Source organism: Tyto alba, unplaced genomic scaffold (assembly GCF_018691265.1).
Source record: "Tyto alba isolate M040663 unplaced genomic scaffold, T.alba_DEE_v4.0 Super-Scaffold_20, whole genome shotgun sequence".
In the NCBI taxonomy this organism is placed as follows: Eukaryota; Metazoa; Chordata; class Aves; order Strigiformes; family Tytonidae; genus Tyto; species Tyto alba.
Genome location: NW_024881283.1, coordinates 8,132,592 through 8,152,528, shown reverse-complemented (window position 1 = coordinate 8,152,528; position 19,937 = coordinate 8,132,592). Strand labels below are relative to the sequence as shown.

The 19,937-nt window shown below is 57.1% G+C and overlaps 2 protein-coding genes across 2 annotated transcripts; one reads left to right on the top strand and one right to left on the bottom strand.

The window, feature by feature from the left end:
• The first annotated feature begins 1,382 nt into the window (after positions 1-1,382).
• Positions 1,383-13,642, top strand: BMP8A (bone morphogenetic protein 8a). The gene is made up of 7 exons (XM_042793763.1): positions 1,383-1,836; positions 8,945-9,137; positions 9,616-9,764; positions 10,496-10,690; positions 11,328-11,407; positions 11,778-11,888; positions 13,266-13,642. Exons 1-7 carry the CDS (start codon positions 1,404-1,406, stop codon positions 13,413-13,415), a joined length of 1,311 nt encoding a protein of 436 aa, XP_042649697.1. The 5' UTR covers positions 1,383-1,403; the 3' UTR covers positions 13,416-13,642.
• A 2,084-nt stretch (positions 13,643-15,726) lies between these two features.
• On the bottom strand, positions 15,727-19,734 carry PPIE (peptidylprolyl isomerase E). The gene is made up of 10 exons (XM_042793765.1): positions 19,638-19,734; positions 19,241-19,339; positions 19,056-19,099; positions 18,407-18,433; positions 18,115-18,196; positions 17,408-17,508; positions 17,167-17,290; positions 16,898-17,083; positions 16,170-16,312; positions 15,727-16,076 (listed from the first exon to the last, which is right to left on the bottom strand). The coding sequence occupies exons 1-10, from the start codon at positions 19,666-19,668 to the stop codon at positions 16,008-16,010; spliced, it is 906 nt and encodes a 301-aa protein (XP_042649699.1). The 5' UTR covers positions 19,669-19,734; the 3' UTR covers positions 15,727-16,007.
• Positions 19,735-19,937: the final 203 nt, after the last annotated feature.

The window sequence follows — 19,937 nt, the reverse complement described above, 5'->3', positions numbered from 1 at the left end:
TGAGTTTGGGTGCCCATGTGGGTTAGCATCTGAAGGGGTGGGTGCCCAGGGGAGTGGGTGCCCATGGATTTGGGTGCCCACAGGGGTGAGCATCTGTAGGGGTGGGTGCCCAGGGGTTTGGGTGCCCAGAGGGGTGGGTGCCCATGGGTTTGGGTGTCAATGGGGGTGTATGCCTGTGAGTCTGGGTGCCCACGGGGGTGAGCACCCATAGGGGTGGGTGCCCATGGGTTTGGGTGCCCAGGGGAGTGGGTGCCCATGGATTTGGGCGCCCACAGCGGTGAGCATCTGTAGGGGTGGGTGCCCATGGGTTTGGGGGGTGGGTTCCCATGGATTTGGGTGCCCAGAAGGGTGGGTGCCCATGGGTTTGGGTGTCAATGGGAGTGTATGCCTGTGAGCCTGGGTGCCCATGGGGTTGAGCATCCATAGGGGTGGGTGCCCATGGGTTTGGGTGCCCACAAAGGTGAGCATCCCTCGGGACGGGTGCCTACAGGCTTGAGTGTTTGTGAATTTGGGTGCCCGCAGGTGTGAGCACCCATAGGGGTGGGTGCCCGTGGGAGTAAGCATTCCTAGGGATGCGTGTCAATGGGGGTGGGTGCCTGTGAGTTTGGGTGCCCATGTGGGTTAGCATCTGAAGGGGTGGGTGCCCAGGGGAGTGGGTGCCCATGGATTTGGGTGCCCACAGGGGTGAGCATCTGTAGGGGTGGGTGCCCAGGGGTTTGGGTGCCCAGAGGGGTGGGTGCCCATGGGTTTGGGTGTCAATGGGGGTGTATGCCTGTGAGTCTGGGTGCCCACGGGGGTGAGCACCCATAGGGGTGGGTGCCCATGGGTTTGGGTGCCCAGGGGAGTGGGTGCCCATGGATTTGGGCGCCCACAGCGGTGAGCATCTGTAGGGGTGGGTGCCCATGGGTTTGGGGGGTGGGTTCCCATGGATTTGAGTGCCCAGAAGGGTGGGTGCCCATGGGTTTGGGTGTCAATGGGGGTGTATGCCTGTGAGTCTGGATGCCCACGGGGGTGAGCATCCATAGGGGTGGGTGCCCATGGGTTTGGGTGTCAGTGGGGGTGGGTGCCCGTGCGTCTGGGTACCCACGGGGGTGACCATCCCGGGGGGTGGCTGCCCTCAGCTTCACGCACCCAGCGATGCTCCCTGTTCCCCGGGAGCCGTCGGCCGGGGAGGGCCGGGACGTCCCAGAGCCGGGGCCGGGGCGGTGCCGTCGGCGGGACCGTCCCTTTCCCTCGCCCCGCCGGGGCGGGCCGGGGCCGGGGCTGAGCCCGTTGCCCGTGCCCGGGGCCGTACCGCACCGCACCGGGCGGGGGGGTCGGGGGGTACGGGGGGTGGGTGGGTGGGTGGGTGGGTGGGGGGGGGGGGTTAGGGGGGGGGGCGCGGCCCGGGCGGCGGCGGTGCCATGGGGCCGGGGCGCGGGGCGGCGGCGGGCCGGGGTCCTTTGGGGGTCCTGGCGCTGCTCTGGGCGGCGGCGATGCTTTGCCAGCTGGGCAGCGGCAGCGTCCTCCGCCGCCGCCTCCACGCCGCCGGTTTCCTCCAACGGCGGTTGAGCGGCGGCGAACGGCGAGACGTGCAACGGGAGATCCTGGCCGTGCTGGGGCTGCCCGGCCGGCCCCGGCCCCGGGCCCCCGCCGCCGCCCGCGCCCCCGCCGCCGCCGCCCCGCTCTTCATGCTGGATCTCTACCACGCCGTGGCCGGCGAGGAGGAGGCGGAGGAGGAGGAGGAGGAGGAGGCGGCGGTGTCGCGGCCGGTGCTTACCGGGCTCAGCACCCAGAGCCCCCCGCCCGGCAGCGTCGTCAGCCGCGCCGATACCGTCGTCAGTCTCGTCAATATGGGTGAGAGCGGCACCGGGGGGGGGGGGGGGGGACCGGGGGACACCGGGGAGTGCGGGGCTACCGGGGAGTGAGGGGGCATCGGTGGGGACCGGGGACTGCGGAGGCACCGGGGGTATCGGGGAGCCCCGGGGCGCAGCGGGAGGACCGGAGCCTGCCAGGGCACCGGAGCCTGCGGAGGCACTGGGGGCACCGGGACGTGCGGGAGGGACCGTGTTGACGGGACCGGAGCGCGCCGGACGGACCGGAGCCTGCGGAGTCACCGGCGGGGGGGACGGGGACACACGGGACCGGGATGCACGGGGAGGATCCAGCCGGCTTGGGGCAGGACCGTGGGGGACCGGAGCAGAGCGGGACGCACGGGCAGAACCGGGGGTGGAGGCGGCGGCCGAGCCCCGCGCAGCGCAGCACCCCGGGGTGCTCGGGGTCATCACCCGCAGCGCTGGGGAGGCACCGGGGGGGCACCGGGGAGCAGCACACGGTAGGAGGGAGCGCACGGAACCCAGCCCGGGCTGCTGAACTGACCCCGACCCAAACCTCATCCCCGGCGCAGCCCTTGGCCGCGGGCAGGGGACCGTAGTTGTTGTACCGATGGCTCCGAGCATCCCACGGTCCCGGGGTGCTTTCTCAGTGCGTCTCTGTTGAGAAAAGCTTCTCTTGCACAAAGCTGAGCTTAATAACTGCAGGAGAGCAGCTGTGGGGGACAGAGTGGCCATGGGGCTGCACCCTGGGTCCTGGGAGAGAGTCGCTGTGGGTTGTGCACGGCCTCGGCACAAAACCGCTTCAAAAAGTGGAGATGGGAGAGGGGGAAGTCGGGCGGTGAAGGTGGGCTGAGGGCTGAGGGGCCGGGACCAAGCTGGGTTAACTGGGCGAGCTTGTCCCCAAGTTGCAATGAACGGGGCTGCTTCCCCCAAGTGCTGCCTCCCTTGTAACGCAGCGGAGGCTGGAAACCACGGTGGGATGAGACAGGCTCGTCCTGCTCCACGGAACCGTGTCGCCCACCCTGCCCTCCCCGTTCCACTGGGCACACACGAACTGGGAGCGGAGCAAGCGGGGCACGCAGGCAGGGCAGCAGCTCTCTCGTGCCAGCAGCAGGGTGGACCGAATTACCCGCGGAGGGACACTGAATCACGGTTCAAAATAAAATCCTCAAGGTTGCTAATTATTGCTGGAATCCCGTCCAGCTGGTTACTGAGCAATGCCAGGCTCCAGCCACCGTCCTATTTCCAGGCAGTTGCGTGAGCGGCAGTGAAAGCAGAGCTATTTCCAGACAGCATCAGCGGGGCCACGAGCACTTGGGGTGCAAGGGATCCCCCCACGAGGGCAGGCACTGGGATAGCCTGAACCCAGAGGGATGCATAGACCAGGCATTCAGATACGCATCTTTTCAATGCCTCTTCTCATTGCTTTAAGGGGTGTCCCCATCTGGGCTGAGCACAAGGCTTTTGGGGAGCATCTGTGCAAAGGCGGGGGGACGAGGTGCGGGGCAGGGGGTGTTAGTAGGCACGGAGCAGCGTCCTGGCCCATGAGCCGCAGACGTGGCTGGTGTCCTGGGCACGGGGCTGCCTCCTCAGAGCAAGGCTGGATTTGGCCGCTGCACCGTGGTGTGCCAAAGGAGAGCACTGCTGAGGAGCAGACAGGGCCCCTTCACTCCCCTGCACCCCTCCAGGCCCCGCATGGGGTCCCCCCACAACCAGTGTGCTGAGCAGGGAGAGAAACTCTCCCCAGGGAGCCCCAGGAGAGGACCTGCACCCTCGGGAGTAGGGCTGGGGGAGTGAGGACCCTGATGGAGTGTCCTGAGTCCTCTCCAGCCTTTCCTGCATCCCCTCTGCCACAGGTGGATGTAAAAAGGCCAGGAAGCTCCTTGGGACAGACCCTTCTGCTCCGAGCAGTGGGCAGGGGATCAGGCACCCAGCACCCATCTGCAGCCCTTGAGGATGTGGGGGCTCAGCGCCCTGGGGAAGCTGGGACCGAAGGAGGCAACACTGGGGCACCAAATCCCAGCTCCCCTCAACACTCAAGACAACACACAAGCACCAAAAAGTGCTTTAAAATGGCCAGGTTTGATGACAGTCAGAGTGGGGTGTTGGGGGGGGGGGCCGGGGAGCCTCCCGGGAGGTGTTGGTGCTGGTGCAGGGGTGCTGGTGCCGCTCCCCTTCCCGGTGCTCCTGGAGCAGCCGGGAAAGTTGGGGAGCACAGTTCCAGCCTTCAATTTGAATGGCTTTGATTTCTGCGGCTTCGTCAGCCCCTTCATGTTAATTAAAGAAATTTTTGTGGGAGAAGGCTAGCTTTCATTTGCATTCATAATTCGCTACACAATTACCCTGATGGGGCATGCAAATGGGGTAAGTCGGTGCTCCATTGGGCACTTGGACCTCGTTGCTCCCAGCCACCCCACGTAGCCCTGTGTGAGCCGGGCCGGAGCGCGGCTCCCAACGGCACACCTTTTTCCTGGGAAGGGGAAATGACAAACCTCCCCAGCGCGCAAACACGTCCCGGTTTGGGCAGGCAGAGCTCCCTGCCTGCCTGCTGGCCTGGGCGGGTGGTGGGGCCGGGGGCAGCGAGGGCCTCCTGGCCGTGGGTGGCCACTGGGCACCTTCGCTTGGGTTTGGTGCTGATGGAGCCACCCGCCCTGTCCTGCTCGCTGCCTCTCAGCGTGAAGATAAACCGTTTCATACAAGCCTGACCCGTGCTATTTCTGTGCACTAACTGAAGGAGTCAGGTGGGTTGTATTTTTAAGCCTGGGGTAAGAATGGGCTTTGAGATTTCTTCTCAGCCGGGGCTGAGCTGTGAGTCACGGTTATGGGCAGGGTATAATCACGGAGCAGAGAGGTTTGTAACGGGAAGGCGAGGAGGAGGCACGCGGTGCTGCATCGTGCCTGAGCCCCCACGACCGGCCATCAGCACCACTACACACACACATCCTTCCCCTCCCCGGTGTCCGCCGCTGCCCCGGGATGAGGCCGAACTCCCACCGCGGCCGGTTCGGATGAAGCAGTGGGGCAGCTCTGCCCTCGGCCGGACGTCTTGCTGGCGAGCCCTGGCTTCACCGGGTGCGCTCCCCGGGCAGCGCCGGGGGAGGAAGGCAGGGCACCTCTGCCAAAATAGCTGCAGTGCCCCAGGTGCTGCAAGGAGCCATTATTGTGGGGTGGGAGCTCACGGCAACCTCTTTAATTTAGCCAGGGAGTTGGGGTGTGCTGCTCCGCTCCCCACGCTGGCAGAGCATCGCCCGCTGCTGGCCTCGGTGCCCAGGCAGGCACTCGCCTTTGCCCCCCCACAATTACCACCAAAATCCAACAGCTGGCAGCAGCAGGGTCAGGATTTTCTCTCTCCTGGCTTCTATTTTGCAGCCGTTTGCTCCTCCTCCTCCAGGCAACCGTGGTGGCTCAGCCAGAAAGGGCAAGGGACACAGGGGACGTGTGGCAGAGCGGGATGAGCCCATGCAGAGGTGTCAGTGCTCTGTATGCACCCGCCATGAGCGTTTTAAGCAGGAAAAGCTTTGCAAATCAAAGCACTGTGCTCTCAGCTGGCTGTTTGCGAGGCTGGGGGTGGGAGAAGGGGGCCAAGGCTGCCTCACAGCCACATGCAGCTGGGCTGGGGGTGCCCGGTGCTGAGCCCCATGTCCTGCAGCTCCCGAGGTTCATCTTGAGAGGATGGAGGAAGCGCTCATGAGACAAAGTGGGAGCCTGGCAGAGGCATCGGCTGCATTTCGCAGCACTTTGGATAACTCCTAAATCTCTCCCCGCTTCAGAAAGCCTCCGGAACTTATTTTTTCCTGCTTGCAAGTGAAGGATAGCATCTTCCTTGCATCTCCTTTAAACCTATTTTAGGAATCAGAGCACTTGATGTGGTTGAATATCCTGGCATTTCCTTTTAATTTAGTGTCTGAAATGATCATGGGGACCATTGGGAGCAGCCAGGACCAGTAATTATGACTGATGCGCAGTTTATAGAAACACAAAAAGTTTGCAGTGACAAAGTGCAGCTAAAAATAACCTGGGGAGCAGGATGAAGGACAGGCAACCCCATCACCCCATCTCTGGGAAGATGAGATGAGCGTGCAGGGGCTGGGAGACAGAGGGGGGCTCAGCCCAGTTGGAGCTGGGCATCCCCTTCCAGGGCTTGCATGGCCCCACGGCCATTTATATATGTATATAATATTTTTTTTAATTATTTTTTGGGGGTGGTGGGAGCACACGGCGTAGTCACGACATTCAGCTTTGGGGAAAGCTGCAGCAGCTCTTAGGGGTGAGACAGTAAATGTCAAAGGAGGGGGCAAAGAGAGCAAAGAGCTTGGGTTGGGTTTTTTTAGCGTGTCTCATCCGCAATCCGGATAATCCGCCCACAGATAATTGAGGGTTGGCAGTGCGGCTGAGTCAACCCGCCTCGAATCAATAGCAGGTTCCCAGGCGCGACGGGCCCCGACTGGGGAGGGCCCATCGCCCGCACCCCCCCCCCCCCCCCCCCATCACCAGCAGCATTTCAGCACCCACTTTTCTGCCTGGCCAAAGGGCGCTGAGTGCTTTCGGGATGCTCCACGCTCGCCCTCGCTGCACCGTCAGAATTTTGCAGCCATTTACAATTTTGCCAGAAAACAGGGTGATATGAAACCTCCTCCATCCTCCTGCCCGCCAGCCCGGGGGGTGCTGTTTGCTGAGCGCCGTGCAGCCGGTCCCATCGCCCTCCCCTGCCCCACTAACCCCGTGTCGGCGCAGGAGAGGACGCTTCGCCCTTGGTCCTGCCCTTCCAAGGGAGTTCCCTCTTCTGCTCCGCAAAATGGGGGAGAAAGCAGAGATTCCTCCTGCTCTCTCATCCCAAATACTAGGCAGCTTGCTATTAAGTCCAGCTGGTTTGGTTCATCAAGGTGCACAGCTAATTGCTGTCCCCTTTCATGTTTCTCATTCCCAGCCAGATACTGCCTGGGTGTCCCTGGGCTTCCCTCCCTGCCAGCTCACCCCTCCCCTGCCTCCGGCCCCAGACTCCTCCATCACCTCCACAGAACGTAGACGGGAAGATTTCATAACAAACTGCTTTTTTAGTAAAGGTTTTCACCCTTCTCCAGGGCCAAAAATCACCCCAGGGTCTTTTTCTGTGTTGCTGGGTCCCTGTGACCTCCTTGGCTCTGCCACAAAACCCCCCTCGCCCTTCCCCGGATGAGGGTCCACCCTCAGCATCACTTTGCCAAAAACACTTGGCCCGTGAAGATCACGACGATTTCTAAGCTGGTATTTAGTCTGTTGGGGTCTCACCTGATGCCAGGAAGCAAAGGGGTGACCCATGAAATATCCAGGTGACTGAGGGGACACAGCTCTCTGTACCTGGGTGTCCCCTGGACTGACCATGGGACCTCCCTGCCAGGGCTTTATCAGTGAACAAAACCAAAACCAAACCAAAACAAAACAAAAACCAAAACAAACAAACAAACAAACAAAACACAACAACGACCAAAAAAAAAACCAAATAAAAAAAAGAGGTGATGCTTCTGGTTGTGTTTTGGGGGGATTTAAGGATTTTGCAAGAGCCACGAGGCACTGGTGGCTTTGGCAGCATCTTTAACAGCCCTGGGGTGTTAAACCCATCAGCGATGGGTTGGTGGAAAAGCAGAAAAGAGTCCGAGGGGCTGCAGTGGGGTTGGGGGGCTGGTGTCCGTCCCCCCCACGGGTACACGGGCTGGATCCAGCTGCCAGCAGCATCCTCCTGCCTGCAGCTGGCCGCCGGCCGGGCGGCCTCCCCACGGGAGCAGGAAGCGCTCTCCGCATCCGCCCCTGCCCGCCTGGCCCCAGGCTTTTTTTATAACATAACTTGTGGTGAGCCCAGTAGCTGGAGGGAATGTGGGGTTTTAAAAAAGAAGGGAAAAAAAAAAAAAAGAGGAAAAAAAAAAAAAAGAATGGGAAAAAAAAAAAAGGATTAAAAAAAAGACCCATGGATGCATAATTAAAATCTCAGCGTTCAGTTTGGAGAGATGCACCGTGCTGCTCCCCCCATATAAACAGGAACAGCAACTTTATGGTGTATTAAATTTGGAATGTTTCCTCCCCACCCCCCCACCACCCCCCCCCGAATTGGTTAAAAATTGCATTTAAAACATGTGCTTTTATTTATTTAATTATTTGTTTGTTTTCTTTTTAAAAGTAAGTGCTGGGTCAGATTTGTTACATCGCTTTTGTGCCTGAAGCAGGAGGAGCTTTAATCACTTTAATTATATTCAGTCGTGGCAGCTTGGAAAATTTTTAAAGAACAATTTGAAGAAAATAATTACATATTAGAGAAACTGTGTGGAGCTGCATTACTATAAAGAAAGATGGTGGGTTTTTTCTTTATGGACTTAAAAAAAAATATCACCAGGTTTTTCCTTTCCTAACATGCCCTAGATTTCTGCAAAAAGTAGGTATTTTCAGTAAAAAGTGAGGTTTTACTTTTACAGAGCAGTGACCTGACAATCCCCCCACACCTGAGTCTTGCATAGGCTGAAAATTTTTACATTTTGGCAGCCCAAAGCCCACGTGTGAGAGGGGACCTGTGACTCCCGGCGATGGCCCTGGCAAGCCCTGAGCTGTCCAGATTTTGTTCCCTAAGCACCTGCTGCCAGAAAAGCTCGCAAGAACCCCAATTCCTGCTCCAGACAGTCCCACTGACCCCCAAAGCGCAGGGTTTTGGGTGGGTTTTTCACCCTTTGGAGAAGTGCAGAGGGCTACAGCCCCTTGCCTGCAGCATGAGGGGCAGCTTCTCTGTGCCCCCAAGGTAGCCAAAACTTTGTGCTTCTTTTCTTTTTTTTTTTTTTTTCTTTTTTTAATAGTTAAAAAAGAAGGTTGGAAGGCTGGTAGGTTTGCAGCAAAGTTAAGTTGGGGAAGATTGTGCAAAAATAGGGTGGGGGGGTGGCATCAAAATCGAAATTCTCTGGAGAGGTGGGCGTTTGCAGCAGCAGCGGCCAAGAGCTCAGCGGGGTGAGGGACCCAGAGCCAGTGAGGTTTGTCCCCAAATCGGGGGCAAATCGGGTTGGTGAGACTCAGCGGGGGGGCTGCAGGCTTTGATCAGCCCGTGGGGGTGGCCGGTGGCGCAGCAAAGGCCACGGCAGCCGGACACAGCTCTCCCTGCCCTCTTTGCTCCGCAGTCGAGCAGGACCGGGACATTTTCTCCCCGAAGCCGTACTGGAAGGAGTTCAGGTTCGACCTGACCCAGGTGCCCATGGGTGAATCGGTGACGGCCGCCGAGTTTCGCATCTACAAGGCGCGGGGTGTCACCCGCCACGCCAACAACACCCTCCACGTCAGCATCTACGAGATCGCCGCCGAGCACTCCAACAGGTGACGGGGATGGAGACGTGGATGGCGATGAGGATGGGGAGGAAGATGGTGGGGATGGAGAAGGGGGATGGGGATGAAGATGGGGATGGGGGTGAAGAGCACGGGGATGGAGATGGGGATGCGCCCCCCCCCTCCCCGTAAGCACCAGCCCCAGCACCTTCCCTTCCCACCACCATGCAAACGCAGAGGGAAGCAGCACCGCCGCAGCCGGCTCTTCCCACGCTTTCCCACCGGGCAGTGCCACACCTCGGCTTTTCGGCCGGGGCTGGGAGGATGGTTTTTCCCAGGGAAGCTGCTGGAATTGCCACCATTGTGTCCGGCACAACCAGAGGCAGCAGGAGCCACCATCCTGACCCTGCTATGCCGAGACATGTACAGACACAGGCACTGAGGAGTCATTTTCATGAATTATCGCCGGAGCTGGTGCCCTTTGGGTACTGTTACTCACCTGCTCGGTTTTTTTTCCCCATTTCCACAGGGAGTCTGACCTGTTCCTGCTGGATGTCCAGGACCTGCGTGCCGGGACCGAGGGCTGGCTGGTGTTTGACGTCACTGCCGCCAGCAACCACTGGTTAGTGGATCGGAAATACAACCTGGGGCTGCGACTCTACGTGGAGACAGATGATGGTAAAGCCTGCCTAACCTACTTACAGCTTTTGGGGCCAAAACCCCAGGAACTGGAGTCCTCTCATCCCCTCTTGGTGCCATGGTGGGTGGGGTTCGTCTCACTGCAATTTTGAATTTCCAGCTGTGATGGAGAACTGCAGGCGCCAGAAGTCAGTTGGGTTTGCAGGCAAGGAGCCTCCCAAAGGCATTCATGCTAATGGGGTTCCTGGTGTGGGCTGTAATAACCCCATTAGCACTTAATGAACTTCTTACCTGGAGGGATCCTTGTGTTCAGTGGAGGATTAACCCTCTTCTCACCACAGGATCAAATCTGCTCTGAAGATGCCATTTGCAGGCACGTAGACACGATGCCAAAGGGCACAAAGAGCATCTCCACTCCCATGGGAGGACAACTCACAGCCATGAATGCCCCAGCCACCCCTTTCCCCCAAAGTGCACTGAGCTTTCCTCCCCGGTGCCAAAAGGGGAAAATCAGTCGCTTTGGGTCTCGCTCGGTTTTAGTCCTTGACTTGCTCTATGTGACCATTCCATGGTGCTGGTCGTGCAGGATGAGGCCGTACCACCTCCGTGAGCTGCCCATCATGCACCCACCTGGGCAACAGCAAAATGGGAGCCCTGGGGTGGGTCCAGCCACTTGCTCTCCGCTGCAAATTTCCTGTATTTTTTTCTCCTCGCTTTAACCAAATGAGTTGATTCTGAGAGCAAACCAGTGCATGGTCCCGTCCCTGCAGGGCACAGCGTTGACCCAGGCTCAGCGGGGCTGTTGGGGCGCCGGGGCCCCCGCTCCAAGCAGCCCTTCATGGTGACATTTTTCCGGGCGAGCCCCAGCCCCGCGCGTGTTACCCGGGCGGCCAAACCCCCGAGGAGGCGGCAGCCCAAGAAGACAAACGACCTCCCACATCCAAACAAGCTGCCGGGAATTTTTGGTAAGAAAAAACTTTGCAGGGCAAGAAAACACCGGGCTCTGCCGCCACCGTGATCAAGGGACCTCCTGTTAGTACTAGTTACGGCCCCAAGGGAAGGAGGGCAAAGAGCTCTGTTTTTTTTAGGATTGGGGTTGTTTTACAGTTCAGGAGGTGAGGTGGGTCTGGGGCAAACGCCCTCAAGGCAGTGGTGTTATGTGGGGTTTTTGGGATACCTGAAACTTGGACTTTTTGCCTCATTGCTCCTGGCTTTGAAGCCACCCTGGGAGGGCATCGCCCCGGGATGGTGTCACGGCCCCGGGAAGCCGCTCAGGCAGGAGGGGAGTGGGAAGCCCCAGCTCTTCCAAACCCATTAAGCTTGGGAAAGCCTTGAAGCCAGCTCCTCTGTGAGCAGAGCTGGGATTTCGCCCTTCCCAGGCTGAATCCCCTCATCCCGATGTTGGCACGTTAAATTTCAGGTTGTCCTAAAGCTTCTTTTCCCATTGTGCAGCCACGGAGGCTCCTCTTCTTTTGCTCTCCTGGACTGACCCCGATCGTACGGGCTGTTCAATCCCACCTTTGGGTGGGGGCGGCTGCAGTGAGGGGGGGTCTGGGATGCTGACACCACGGGGCTGACATTGCCTGTCCCCTTCTCCCGCAGACGACGTCCACGCCGCGGACGGGCGGCAGGTCTGCCGGCGCCATGAGCTCTACGTCAGCTTTCAGGACCTCGGCTGGCTGGTACTTGTCTACTGGGAGAAGTAAACGCCAAAAAAAAAAAAAAAACCAAAACAAAACAAAAGCAACCCAACGTCCTCCCTCCGGGCTGCCTCCCAGCCTGGCTTCTCCTGCCCGTAACGTGTGAGCGGTGCAGGGTAGCTGGGTGCTGGAAGGCAAATGTGAACTGCCACAACCCCAAACGCCACCGGTGACCCCAAACAACACGTGGCTCAGTCCAAAAAATCAAAATAAACCCTTGCTGCTGGCATGACTGCCTGGGGAGGAGCCGGCTGGGTTGTTTTTGCAGGTGGGGGATGGATGAAGGGGCACAAAAAGGGTGAAGCCCGTGGTATAAGCGGTGTAAACCTTTTTTTTTTTTTTTTTTTTTCAGGACTGGGTGATTGCCCCGCAGGGGTATTCAGCCTACTACTGCGAGGGGGAGTGTGCCTTCCCCCTGGACTCCTGCATGAACGCCACCAACCATGCCATCCTGCAGTCCCTGGTCAGTGCAACCTTCAATGGCAGCCCCGGGGGGGGGACACTGGGGGCCCAGTCGGAGCCCAGTGGAGAGCTGGATTTGGGGCTGGGCATGCCCGGGTTTGAGAGTGTTTAGGTTGGAGGGTGCAGTTCAGCTCCAGCTCCCAGTAAAGCGCCAGTGGGGGCGTGCACATCTGGATGGGTGCTCCCCCCTGGGCTGGTGGGGAAGGGCATCGCGTTGCCCGTGCACCCTCCTCGCCAGCCGTGCGCGACGGTTCGGCCCAAGGTCCCAGCGCTCAAATGTTGGGCTCAGCATATTCCAAGCAGGAAGGCTCTAATGCCCCATTTTGTTTTGGTTTTTTTTTTTTTTTTTCCCAAACCCACCCCGCATCCCAGCTGGTGCTTTAATTTCTGGAATTTCCTGCCCTGTGAGTGTTTGATTTCCCAATGGCAGAGTCACACCAGCTCCCGGTGTTCGCGGTTAATTACAGGGAGCGCTGAGTCTTTGCCCAAGCCTTTGAAGGTGTCGCCTGGCGGGGTTTAATTTTTGCATTAATGAAGCTGCCAGAGGCCCCATCCAGGGCTGGGCATGATCCTGGCAGTGGCGGGGAGGGGTCTCCTTCCCCTCTACACCCACCCGTCGCCCCTAAACCCAACACTCTTCCCGAAACGGAGCCGTTTGGGCAGGATGTGAATCACCTGGCGCCCGGATCCGGCCCTTCTGGGAAGCGCCGGGGCAAACGCAGCCGGGGAGCCGTGCCAGCCCCAGCCTGCGCTTCAAATAGCAGGGTTTGACAGCAAAAACACCGGACTTCCGAACTGGGAGAGCTCGGCTGCCCCTGCAATAAATTAATCGCACATGTCGGGCAAAGCCAGCAAGGGCTGTGTGCGTCCAGCAGCCTGTGAGCCTCCCAGCTTCTGCTCTACAGCAAATTATTGGGATAATCCACGTCCTGAGCAGGGTATGAACGAGCCGAAGGGCAGTTGTGTTTGACGAGGTGTTGTGTACTCAGTAATTTAGTGCAATATTTTAAATTTGGGGCAGCACTGAGCCCTGAAGGGGAATCTCTGTTGCAACAGTGTCCAGCACCCCACACACGCAGGAGCGAGACTCACGCTGCCCTGATTTAATTTTTTTTTAGCCATTTGCCTATTTACAGCAAGAAAAGGGCCCAGAAATCCCAAATTAACGAAGGGGCTGCCTGGCCTGCACAGTGCCACAAGCCCTGATCCAATGTAAACTGCAACAAGGACTGCCCAGAGTTTAGAATAAATATTTTTGCAAAAAGCTGGAAATAATCTCCCCATTCACCTAGGGTTTTTGCAGTTAAGAGAGTTTGATGCTTTTTCTTCTGCCCGGAGCCACGTTCACCGGTGCTCACGGGCTCCATCCATCCCTCAGGTCCACCTGATGAAGCCCGAGGCCGTGCCCAAGGCGTGCTGTGCCCCCACGAAGCTCAGTGCCACCTCCGTCCTCTACTACGACAGCAACAACAACGTCATCCTCAAGAAGCACCGCAACATGGTGGTGAAATCGTGTGGCTGCCACTGACGGCCGGGGTCCCATCCCCGTCCCCATCCCTGAACATCCCATCCCATCCCATCCCCACCAGAGCAATGTGACACTGGGTTTCTGCTGCGTGGGTGGAAGAGGAGTTTCATGGGCTGCATCATAGCGAAGCCCATTAGTAATAATACATAATAAAAATAAATCCCTCCCACCCCTTCCTAGAAGTGGATGTAAATAATATAAAACTTTTATTCTCTTACCACACTTAATGAGACACATACATTTATGCATATATATATATATATAGGAAAGAGGATTTGTGGCTGGTTACGTGTCTGTTTTGTTCGTGGCTGATGTGCTTTCCCCTCACACTGCTGGCTCACAGGCTGCTGCAGTCTCCAGTGGAGGCAGTTTGGGCTGGAGGGTAATTAGGACAAGGGAGGGGGCATCCGAGTTGCTCTGGGATTGAGCTGTTTCTAGCCATTTATGTCTAACTAACCCACCTCTACCCAGCGCTTTTAATTCCTTTAATGAAAACACCCTCAGCCAATTAAATAGCTGGCTGACTAACCTGCTCCTGTTTACTTAAAGCTCACAAAACTCAGCCAGTTGGAAAAAAAAAAAAAAAAATCCATATTGAGCTACGACACTGTTATAAAATAAATGCCTAGTTTGGAAAATAAACACGTAGTTTCTCTTGCTCTTTGTTTTTTAATAAATGTCACAGCACAGCAGTGCTCTGTTCAGCAGACGGGATTTCGCAATGAAAAAATACTCAGGATCGGCTAAAATTGTACCTATTTGCTTGAAAATGAGCCCTGCCAAAGTGTTGTGATGTGAGTTTTAGGTCAGGCTGTGTCTCCCCGGCCGGGAGAGCGGCTGTGCTCACCGGTGGATGCTTCCTGTGGGCTCACAACAGGGCTGCAACCACACTGGCCCCGGGCAGCTTCCCTGTGCTATTTGCACAATTAAGTTACTTATTTGCTGTGATTTTAAAAGGAAAGGGCCTGGCCTGTTTCTCAGCTTGGGTACCCGGGGAACCTTGCGTCACTAAACAAATAATGAACCTGGCTTACCCAAATGCAAAGGAAAAAATCCCAGTAAACCAACCAAAATAAGAAAGATCTGCTCCCTGACGATGCCCGGCTTCCTGAGAAAAGGTCTCACTTCTTTGGAAAGATTTTATCTGCTGACAAGTTCCACAGGAAACCCAGGTCAGGATGTGATTGCTGCTCCATGCGACACGGTGCCTTTTGCAGAGAGAAAGCCCAGGGCTTCCATCAACTCCCCTGTTGAGCAAGGATTCTCCCACGTTCAGGTGTTGCTGAAGGTGTCTGCAAGGACTGTCTTCATAAATTTGAGATTTAAACAACAAGGAGAAGGGAGCAATGAAGGGAAATGCTGCGTTGGTTTGTTTGTCAGGTATCACGTCTGAGTGCCCATATCTCACCTTGTCCCAACTGTAGGGCAACGCACGACCCCAGACATCGAAAACCATCAAGTGCATAAAAGCAATCCAGCGTTTATTACAGAAAAGAAACACCCCTAACCTTTGAGCAGATGGGCTGGTGAAACTGAAAATCCCCAATTGCACAAGCTCTTAAAAACCACTCCCTGCACCCCAGCCCCGCACACCTGACCCCCCTCTATGCCCCGGCAGCCCCAGCCCTCCTGCCAACGCCTGCAACAGCTCGAAACCACACATCCCTTCCTCCCTATGAACACACATTCCCAGAAGTACCCAGTGCCATAATTTCATAGGAAACCCCAAATCAATCACTTTCCAAGGCTGTGGTTACCTTCATGGTGAGCAGCCAGAGCAACCCGCTGATGGGAATTAAAAAGGTTCATGGCTATGCCGCTCTGCAAAACAGAGTTTGGAAATTAAACCTCTTCCTACAGCCTCATCAACTTTTTTTTTTTTTAATTATTATTTATTCTTCTTCTATCACCCAAAGGGTTTCTTAATTTCCTGCTGCTCCTTGTCCAGACCTTGTTCTCCCACTTACACATCCCAGTAAATGCCCTCTCTCTCCAATGGAGATGGAGTTGGACCAGGCTGGCTTCCCAGCCAGGGACCTGCCTCCCTCTGCTGATGGGAAAGGACATTACAGAGCCAGGGACATGCCGAAAATGCCTCCTCGAGATCCTGTTGTGGAAAAAACATGAGAGATTTGGCTCTGCTCTTCTTGCCCTGGCACAGGTAACTTCCCCTGGAGCCAGGATTTAGGCACTGGATTTGAGAAGATGAGGGCAAATGCAAAAAAAAAGGAAAAAAAAAAAAGCATCTTTGCTGAAAAGCAAAGACCATCCACACACCGTGAGAATTCAACAGCCAGGGGTAGGGCCTCAGTATTTTTAAAACTAGTTTTATTTTCACCAAACATACTTTCCGGAACACAGCAGCAGAACCAGCCCTGCCCGACTTGGGGCAGCACAGGATGGCGCAGGCTGAGAAGCGATTTGTCCTGGGGTGGGTCGGAGCCCCCGCAGCGCAGTCCGCAGCCACGCTCATGCCAAGCTTTGCAGGGGAATTTCGAGAGAAGCAGCAAGAGCTGGGCACTACTGGGGGGGTCACGGGGCCGTCCCACCCCAGCCAGGATCAGCCCATCCAGCCCCCTCCAAGAGCAGAGCTCACGGGCACTCCCCGCAGTCTGAGATAATCACCTTCTGCTTCGGTTTCCCATCTTTGGTGCCCTGAGCCTTTGAGAGAAGAGGAACAGCAATTAAAGGCACAAAGTTCAAGGGCAGGAAGGAGGCCAGCTCTGTCCTGACCGCCCCGCTGCCAGCACCTACCTCGATCTGCCGCACCACGTCCATGCCCTCCGTCACCTCCCCGAACACCACGTGCTTCCCATCTAGCCAGTCTGTTTTATCACAAGTGATGAAGAACTGGGAGCCGTTGGTGTTTGGGCCAGAGTTTGCCATCGATAACAGCCCTGTGATCAAAAAGTGCAGTTGTTACGGCTGGGGAGGGAGCGATGAGCTCCAGCATGTGAGCTGCTACTTCAACCCAAACCCATTCCCATGCCCTGCAAAATGCTGCTGGTTTTAGGAGGGCCTCTGAACATTAAACTCCACAGAAACTACTGGAAACCAGCTATGTCAAGAGAAACACTTGCAAGCATGAAAGATGGAAAGGGGTAGAGATTTCTCATCTAGTTTTGGTTGCAGTAATAGAAAAGCTGTATGGAGATAAACCTGCTTGGGTTTTGCTGCTTTTCATAGTCACGCTGTGACACTCCTCCTTTAAAATCAAACAGGAAAGCAGCTTTGAAAGTCTTTCTCCATCATGCAATACTGAAAATTAAGAGTGTGTGGACAGAGAGTGAATGATGCAGTTCTGCTTGCTGAATGCTGTTGATACACAACGGTCTGACTGCGGCAGAAGCGTTTGGCCAATGTAGATTGTCATTTAGGGCTGCTAATATTAACATGGTTTAGGTCAAAACAGCCCACATGTGGCCCCTAGATGATGTTGAGCCATTTTGCTCTCCAGACCCTGTCCGGGGAGATGGCTCTACCTGGCCCCGTGTGTTTGAGAATGAAGTTTTCATCATCAAACTTCTTCCCGTAGATGGATTTGCCCCCGGTGCCGTTGTGGTTGGTGAAGTCGCCGGCCTGACACATGAACTGGGGGATGATGCGGTGGAAGCTGCTCCCCTTGAAGCCAAAGCCTTTCTCGTGGGTGCAGAGGCAGCGGAAATTCTCTATTCAAGGGCGAAAGGGAAAGAGGTGAGACCCGTGTCACAGCTGGAAGCCACCACGCTGGGAAGGCAGAGCTTCTCCTCACCTACGGTCATGGGCACCACATCTGAGCGCAGGAGGATCTGCAGCCGCCCTGCAGGTTTGTTTCCGATCTTGATGTCCATGTAAACCTGAGGGTTGACTCGGGATTTCTTGGCAGGAGGCTCCCCCTAGGCAGGAAAAAAAAAAAAAGCAAGTTGAGATGACATTCCTCTGCTCTGCTTCCAGAGACGGCTGGCCCCACGCTCCCAGCCTTCGGGACAGACTGCTCCTGTTGGTTTTCCTACCTCCTGCACCTCTGGTTTGGGGGCCTCGGCTCCTCCCTCCTCTGTGTTCTCCTCCAGAGTCTTTCCTGAAAACTTCTTCAGCCAGTCGTCGTCTGACCAGACTGATGGCACAAAGGAGGGTCAGAGCACGGGAACCGAACCGAAGGGCCACGCATGAGCACGCAGACGGCTGCACGGGTGAGGGCACAGCACGGCGCTGGCAGCAAGATCGCACCTGAGAGGTGCGAGCACTCGGCTGGCAGCAGCCTACCCCAAATGATATGGTGTGTGAGGAAATAAGGGACAAAGTCACCTCTTCTTCCTCCCAGAGAAGGGCAGGCAGGGCAAGCTCATGGCCTGATCCCTGCAAGAATCCCCACACAGGGCAATTGCTCGGCATGGCCTTGGCCCCATCTGCTTTTACAGATGTGGCCAGATGCATGGGTAATTCTGCTTGGCACGTGTGTGCACATGTTGTGGCCTCTGTCAGAGGGCATGAAGGCAGTTAGAAGTGCAGGCAAGAGCATTTCCATCCAAGGAATTAGGAAATATTTTTGGTTATTTGGTTATTAAGTTATCTGGTTATTAGGATGCTGCTTGATCTTCAAGATCCCCAAATGGGAGACAGAACAGAGAGTTCTGCCTCAGGGTCAGGGAAAGCAGAAAGGCTGATGCACAAAGCTCTGAACATCCATGGGGATGTTCTCCCCTCTCGGGCACCAACTCACCAGGCCTGGATGATCCTTCTTTAATTCGCATTGGTTTGGCCAAGTTCACACGAATTGTCCTGCCAAAGAGCTCAGACTCGTTCTGCAGAGAAAAAAAGCAGAACAAAGCCCACCAAAAGGTAAAAAAAAAAAAAAAAAAAAATCACTATTCCCCCCAAAACCCTGCAGAGGTCAGAGGAAGAGAGAGCTTGCTTCCTCTGTGTAGCCTGCACCACACAGAGCCTCGATCCGTGCTACTGGGAAGACAGCAAAGCCACACATCTCCGTGGGTGAGTGGGAACAGGGTTTGTACCATGTTGTCAATAGCTGCCGCTGCATCCTGCCAAAAAAGCACAACAAAATCATTACTGTCATTTCTTCTCTACCTTTAAAAGGAAGGCTCAGCATATACATGCCCTGGCATATCATTGCAATAAAGGTTGTCAAAGGACTGTTTTCCTAAAGACCATCTACCCCAGGGTGGTAAGAACTGATGGATCTTGCCAGAGCTGTATCCAAACCAGTGTCTGGGGTTTGTCTTCCCACAACTGCTTCAGTAAGGCCATTTTACGTACAATACTTTATCGCTTACATAAAACATTTGGGAGAAGAGGATAGATCTTATGTATGAAGATTAAAAGACAGCAAATATATGGCAGCCTGTGTTGTCCATGAAGCCAAGAAACCCTCCCAACGCTGCTGAGCCCCAGGGGCAGCAGGGAAGCAGCGCGGGCTGGCAGTGGCTGCGCTTCAGCCCAAAAGAAAATGGGAAAAGCAAATGGGAAAATGAGAAAGGCAGAACAGCAGCTCCCATGGCTAGAGAGCGATTTGAGGCTGTAGCTGGTGACCCCCCCCCATCTGCTTCCATCAACTGCAACACTGCTGTCCCCACGGGGAAGGGGATCCAGCCCAAAAATGTCAGGGGAGGAAGAGGAGGGCCCAAGCATTTGCCCTTTTCTCACCTCGGCCAGCTCAAATTCAATGAAGGCGAATCCCCGGTGCTTTTCTGGGGAGAGAGGGAGCAGCAAGTGGTCACGGGCAGCAAAGACACTGCGGTCCCACGGCGACCCGGCAGCGGGTGGGTCCCGTGTCCCCCGAACCTGCCCCGAGGGGATGCTCGCCCCCCCCACACACACACCCCACGCACCCGTCTCGTAGTCCAGCGGGATCTGGATGTCGGTGATGTCCCCGAAGGGGATGAAGGCGGCGTGCAGCACCTTCTCGTCCACCTCCTCCGCCAGCCCGCCTGCGGGACGGACAGCCGTCACCGCCGGCGGGCCCCGGCCCTCACGGCGGGCCCCGGCCCTCACGGCGGGCCCCGGCCCTCACGGCGGGCCCCGGCCCTCACGGCGGGCCCCGGCCCTCACGGCGGGCCCCGGCCCTCACGGCGGGCCCCGGCCCTCACGGCGGGCCCCGGCCCTCACGGCGGGCCCCGGCCCTCACGGCGGGCCCCGGCCCTCACGGCGGGCCCCGGCCCTCACGGCGGGCCCCGGCCCTCACGGCGGGCCCCGGCCCTCACGGCGGGCCCCGGCCCCGGCACTCACCCACGTACAGCACCCGCTTGGTGGCGGCCATCTTGCCTCGCGGCCCGGCCCGCCCCGGAACGCCGCGGCCGCTCCGCCCGCCGCCTTCCCTTCTCCCGGGGCGGCCCCGGGGGCCGGGGCTGCGCGGGGAGCGGGGTCGGGGCGCTGCGAGGGCGCTCGGCCTGGAGCGGGCAGCAGGCAGCACCCCTCACACACACACACACCCCCACAGCCACCCCCCGCCGCGTTTCCAAGGGGGATTCGGCCCGCCCTGAGGGGACGAGGAAGAGGGCGGACCGGCAAAGCAGCGTGTACAAGCAG

Excerpts from the sequence above, each read along its gene's own strand:
- BMP8A (XM_042793763.1), top strand. The coding sequence starts at position 1,404 with ATGGGGCCGGGGCGCGGGGCGGCGGCGGGCCGGGGTCCTTTGGGGGTC. Across the intron at positions 10,691-11,327 it reads CAAGCTGCCGGGAATTTTTG|ACGACGTCCACGCCGCGGAC; the intron begins GTAAGAAAAAAC and ends CTTCTCCCGCAG. Across the intron at positions 11,889-13,265 it reads ATGCCATCCTGCAGTCCCTG|GTCCACCTGATGAAGCCCGA; the intron begins GTCAGTGCAACC and ends TCCATCCCTCAG.
- PPIE (XM_042793765.1), bottom strand. The coding sequence starts at position 19,668 with ATGGCCGCCACCAAGCGGGTGCTGTACGTGG. Across the intron at positions 18,434-19,055 it reads TTGAATTTGAGCTGGCCGAG|GATGCAGCGGCAGCTATTGA; the intron begins GTGAGAAAAGGG and ends CTTTTTTGGCAG. Across the intron at positions 16,313-16,897 it reads TCTCAAACACACGGGGCCAG|GGCTGTTATCGATGGCAAAC; the intron begins GTAGAGCCATCT and ends TTTTGATCACAG.